We start from the raw sequence: 4,881 nt of genomic DNA, 5'->3' as shown, positions 1-4,881 counted from the left end.
TAGAATGTAGAACCTACACTGAGGTTCACATCAGGGGGAGTAGTGCGTGTTGTACTCTTTTTCCTTCATCATGGTTTTGTCCCACTGGGTTTTCCTGATAAGGTTTTAATGAGGCAACATGAAGCGTACTACAGATCCTGTATGGTTATGGCATCCAAGGGGGAGTGTTATAAATCATGGAGTGGATTGCCATTAACCAAGACAAGAGGAGAAAGCCCGTCGGCCACATCAAGCCCAACCGCGGCCGCAAGGAGGAGGGAGAGTCGCCAAAGCCTTAGCCGACTTAGGATATAGATAGTTTCCTTTTTCTATGTTTTAGTAGTTTTCATATTTCCTGTTGGATTAGGATTTGTACTCTTTCCTTTTATCTCTATCTTGTAATCCTTATATAAGGAACCCCTTTTGTTCATTAATAATAACACAGAAATATTCAGTCTCTAAACTCTCTAATTACAACAGAAACTAATAAAGAATCTCAACTTTCTTAGATAGAAAACCTGATAAGAACTCTAAGAGATGGATTAGTTAGCCATTCAAGCGAAACAAAACTTTCTAGTGTTTTTAAGATTTTTGAGGATGATGTTTACGGATGAAAGCTAACATTTTTATAGCTTGAAATCCACGTCTTGTAGAGAGGTAAGATGCAATGAACGAGGAAATCGTGATAGGAGTGGGTGGAAGAGTTAAGGCAGTTGTTAATGATGATAATTCAATGCAGTTCGTAATGTTCCAAAAGAAAAGAATTCTAGACAAAACGGAATGAACTGAGCTCGAATAAAAGATTATCCATGAAGATCTGTTGCAGAAAAACTTCTGGAAAACACTATTGTCACTGAGCTTAGAGATATGGAAGAAAAGGATGAACCATAGATAGGTTGGTTCCTCTGCGTGAAGAAAGCATCGTCAACACCAAGTTGGGTTTTCTAAAACCAAACCAATTTAAGCTCAATAACAAATTATATCTTTAATGGGCTCATTTATCATTTAGAATCGATAACAAACAGATGAACACTTACTAATACAGACTAAAACAGTCCAAATGAAAGCCCATCCGATTTCCGACGAACTAAGCCTAACCGAATTCAGAATAAATGAAGTGACACGTGCCGGCTTAACAAAGCTCGAATTAGTGAGCTGGAACCTGAGGTGGAGCCCTCGGGAATGAACAAACTCAACTTTATATATAAAGAGATTCTAAGTCGTAGGGAATATTATTCATAGAAAGAGTATACATTATTCGAATGATGATGAGAAAACCATTCGACCCGTACGGGCTGGGTTTTACGAGACATTTAGCAACATATTATGGGATTTTACCTTATTCATATAATAAAGTTGAAGGCCCAATAAATAGATCCGACCGGACCCGACCCAAAACACATGTAAACCTCCTCCCGAGTCTTAAAACCTTGATAGTCGCCGTTTTACTTCTTCGTCTTCTTCACCGCCGCTCCTCTGACCGGTTAGTTTTCTTATTCTCTTAAGGGAGCACAATAGGATCTACTCTTGTTATATGCTGAGATTCTGATTTTGAGTATTTTTGGTGTTTCGATTAGATTGCATTTTACTCTAGATTGAGAAACTCGATTTGGGTGTTGTAGATGAGCATTTAGGGTCTCTTCAATTGAATCAAAGGATATGGCTGCTTCACTCTCAAAAAGAGTTCTTCGCACTTTTGGATCTTTCACAGCCTTAGGACGCAGCAACGCGAGTATTATCTCAGTCTCTAAGCTCGTAAAGAATGTACCTTTTCGTTTGCCTTTGTTCTCTAATTGCTTATCTGTCTCTTTTGGAACAGCGAATGCATCTGGAAATGGTTTAAGCTCTCGTTATAGTGATCTCAAGGTTGGTGTTTACATCACTCCCATTGCATATAACCACCTAGTTTTCACTATTCTTGAGATGTTGATTTCATTTTTTTTTTTTTTTTGTTATCTATCAAATGCAGTGTGGAATGGGTTTACTTTCAAACCGAAAGCTCTCCACTTCTATTTTGACACCTGATGATTCATTTCCTCATGATTTACTTTCCCAAAAGACAGTCATTACACCAGACCGAACCATAGGTATGAATCAAGGAAGTAGTTAACATTCATCGAACCATATGTTGGATATATGGACATACTATTGCTACAAACTGGTCTTACAGGGTATGAGATTACTCTCATTTCAGAAAGGAGTATGCTTTAGCTTTTTGTTTAAAGCAGTATGCTTTAGCTTATGATGTATTAAAGTGACGGAGAGTTTGGTTACCGGTGCTGTGCTTGTGTTAGGCTTTGTATGTTCTCATTTCTTGTGATTGCGCTTGAGCCCTGATCAAAATCTACTGAACAATGATGTTTTCTTTATTGCTGGTCTCGTTTCATTATTCTGTACAAGTTTTCACTGGTTGGTAATGTATTTGATACTTTCCGTAGGACAATATCAAGACTTGGTCATTCCCGTGACTAATTTTCAGAACGAAGACAGGGGTTTCATGGTTTTAGCTGGTGATGTCTTTGATGTTCCTGTAAGGAAAGATATCATTCACCACGTCGTCAGATGGCAGCTTGCCAAACGTCAGCAGGTATTACTCTAATTGATTATCTCATTTAAACAATCAATAAGTCTGACGCATTTTGGTGGATGTTCAGGGAACTCACTCGACCAAAACAATAAGTGAGGTTAGCGGAACTGGTAGAAAGCCATGGAACCAGAAGGGTACAGGTCGGGCTAGACATGGTACACTTCGTGGCCCTCAGGTAAACATCATACTTGAGCTTTCTTCTCACCAAACCGCAGTTCTTTTCTGATGAAGTTTATTGAAACCGCTAGTTCCGAGGTGGTTGTGTGATGCATGGGCCCAGACCAAGAAGCCATGCGATAAAGATGAATAAGCAGGTTCGAAGACTTGGTCTGAAGATAGCACTCACAGCTAGAGCTGCAGAAGGAAAAGTCAGCTTCTTTCTCTTCTCCTTAAGTGCCCGTGTTATTACTAGTCTGCTTTGTATTTGCTGAATGTTTTGTGAAAACTATGCAGCTCCTTGTGTTTGATGATTTGGCATTGCCAACGCACAAGACAAAGAACATTGTAAACTATTACAATCAAATGGAGACCACGAAGAAAGTGCTCGTTGTAGAAGGCGGTCCTATCGATGAGAAGCTGAAGCTAGCCACCCAAAACCTCCACTATGTTAACATACTTCCATCAATAGTAAGTCGCATACTCGACCCTGTGTCAAACTTTGCAGTTACGTGATAAACCGGTTTACGAATATTGAATCTTGTTTGTGTAATGCTTTGCAGGGGCTTAACGTTTACAGCATTTTGCTCCACGACACGCTTGTGATGTCCCGTGATGCTGTGAATAAGATCGTTGAGCGTATGCACACTCCCATCAACCGTTAAAGAGACAACAATGTCTTCAAATAGTATTCCCAATAAGACGGTTGCAAGAAATTCCGCTTGTAGTTTCTGTACCGGCAATTCATAGTCAGTTATGTATTGGTATTTTGGTTCATGTCTTGACCGGTTCGTTATTTGTTAGCTTTTCGGTCTGGTTTTGCAAATCTCGAATGCCAAAAGATTTGAGTTATACTCTCTCTTTTTTTGTGCACCTGAGTTGTACTATTTATCTTTTTTCTAGACATTCTATCATTTTTGTTGACCGTTTGAAATATTTATTAGGTTTTAAATTTTTTTAAAATGATTTTGAAGTCGACAAAAAGTGATTTTGATATAAACATTGCATGATTAGTTGGACCGTAAAAATTAGACTATAGAATTTAGTTCGTAAAATTTCTGATGTAGTTGTATGCAATAAAAATTAAATGAAAAAAAATAATTTTTTTATTAATATATTTTATTTTTAGAAAACAAGACTACTACAGCATACTAATTCTATGAAGCAAATGTGACTTATTATTCATCTAAAAATCAGTTTGATTCTTCAAAATGTACAAACGATTCCGCATTTTAAACCATTTCAACTAAAATGGGCAGACAATCACTAAGAAGAAAAGAAATTTGATGCCCCTAAATAGAAAATAATCAGCTGTTGTCGCTTCAATTTATTTTAACCATCACAACAGATAATATCATAATCACAAATGCACTACACTTCTTTTCCATTACATGAAGATCAGACTATTACAAAATGATCAAAGTGACAATCTCAACTCCAAATCTAACTCTTGACTGTCACTTGATCCCGAGTTTTGGTTTCCGCATCCCAACGACTTACTTCGCCTTGTAAAACTTGGTTCCTATTTCAAGACCAAAAATAAAAATTGATTAGATCACACCAATATAAAAATGAAAAAATTGGCAAATTAGGCAAATTGCAAGTTTGATATTAGGGAGTTGGGCGACCTCGCGTTTAAATCAGAAGATTGGACGAATCGCCTTTTCCAGACTTGTGAAATGTCGACAGAGGGCGCGCGTGGTTCTTGATATTACGACCGTGCCACCTCTTGATTTTTTATTTAAAAATCAAAAAAAGACCTAATAAAAGAATAAAAAAGAAGGAAATTAGAAAAACCAAAACATCCCTTATATCAAAATATACCAGAACCACCTCTAAACAGCTGCAATTGAGAACCAAACATAAGAAGAATCCCACATAAGAACCACTCTCGACTGTACCCAGATCGGCATGGTATCCCCCTCCAGCGTAACGCCCTCCAGGAGGGTGACTCGTAGTCAATGCGCCAGTGATAGAGAAGCAAATCCCAAGAAAATTCCCCGACTAGGCAAAACTGCGTCTCGTTATGCAGGTATCTCCTTTCGCTAAGCTTCGCTGTGAAATTCTTTGGAAAAAGTTTTTAAAAATAAAGCGTTGGGTAAATGTCTGGATTTGGTCATTGTATTTCAGTATCTAGCACGGAGTCCGAACTAGAGGAA

General features: G+C 38.0%; 1 protein-coding gene across 1 annotated transcript; it reads left to right on the top strand.

Annotated features, from left to right (window-relative positions):
• Window positions 1-1,366: 1,366 nt before the first annotated feature.
• Window positions 1,367-3,646, top strand: LOC106320188 (50S ribosomal protein L4). The gene is made up of 9 exons (XM_013758555.1): window positions 1,367-1,462; window positions 1,602-1,711; window positions 1,799-1,845; window positions 1,949-2,066; window positions 2,418-2,566; window positions 2,634-2,741; window positions 2,815-2,934; window positions 3,020-3,193; window positions 3,286-3,646. The coding sequence occupies exons 2-9, from the start codon at window positions 1,639-1,641 to the stop codon at window positions 3,385-3,387; spliced, it is 891 nt and encodes a 296-aa protein (XP_013614009.1). The 5' UTR covers window positions 1,367-1,462; window positions 1,602-1,638; the 3' UTR covers window positions 3,388-3,646.
• Window positions 3,647-4,881: the final 1,235 nt, after the last annotated feature.

This window comes from Brassica oleracea, unplaced genomic scaffold (assembly GCF_000695525.1).
Source record: "Brassica oleracea var. oleracea cultivar TO1000 unplaced genomic scaffold, BOL UnpScaffold00846, whole genome shotgun sequence".
Classification (NCBI taxonomy): Eukaryota; Viridiplantae; Streptophyta; class Magnoliopsida; order Brassicales; family Brassicaceae; genus Brassica; species Brassica oleracea.
The sequence above is the reverse complement of the archived record's forward strand: the minus strand, read 5'-3'. Positions and strand labels throughout refer to the sequence as shown.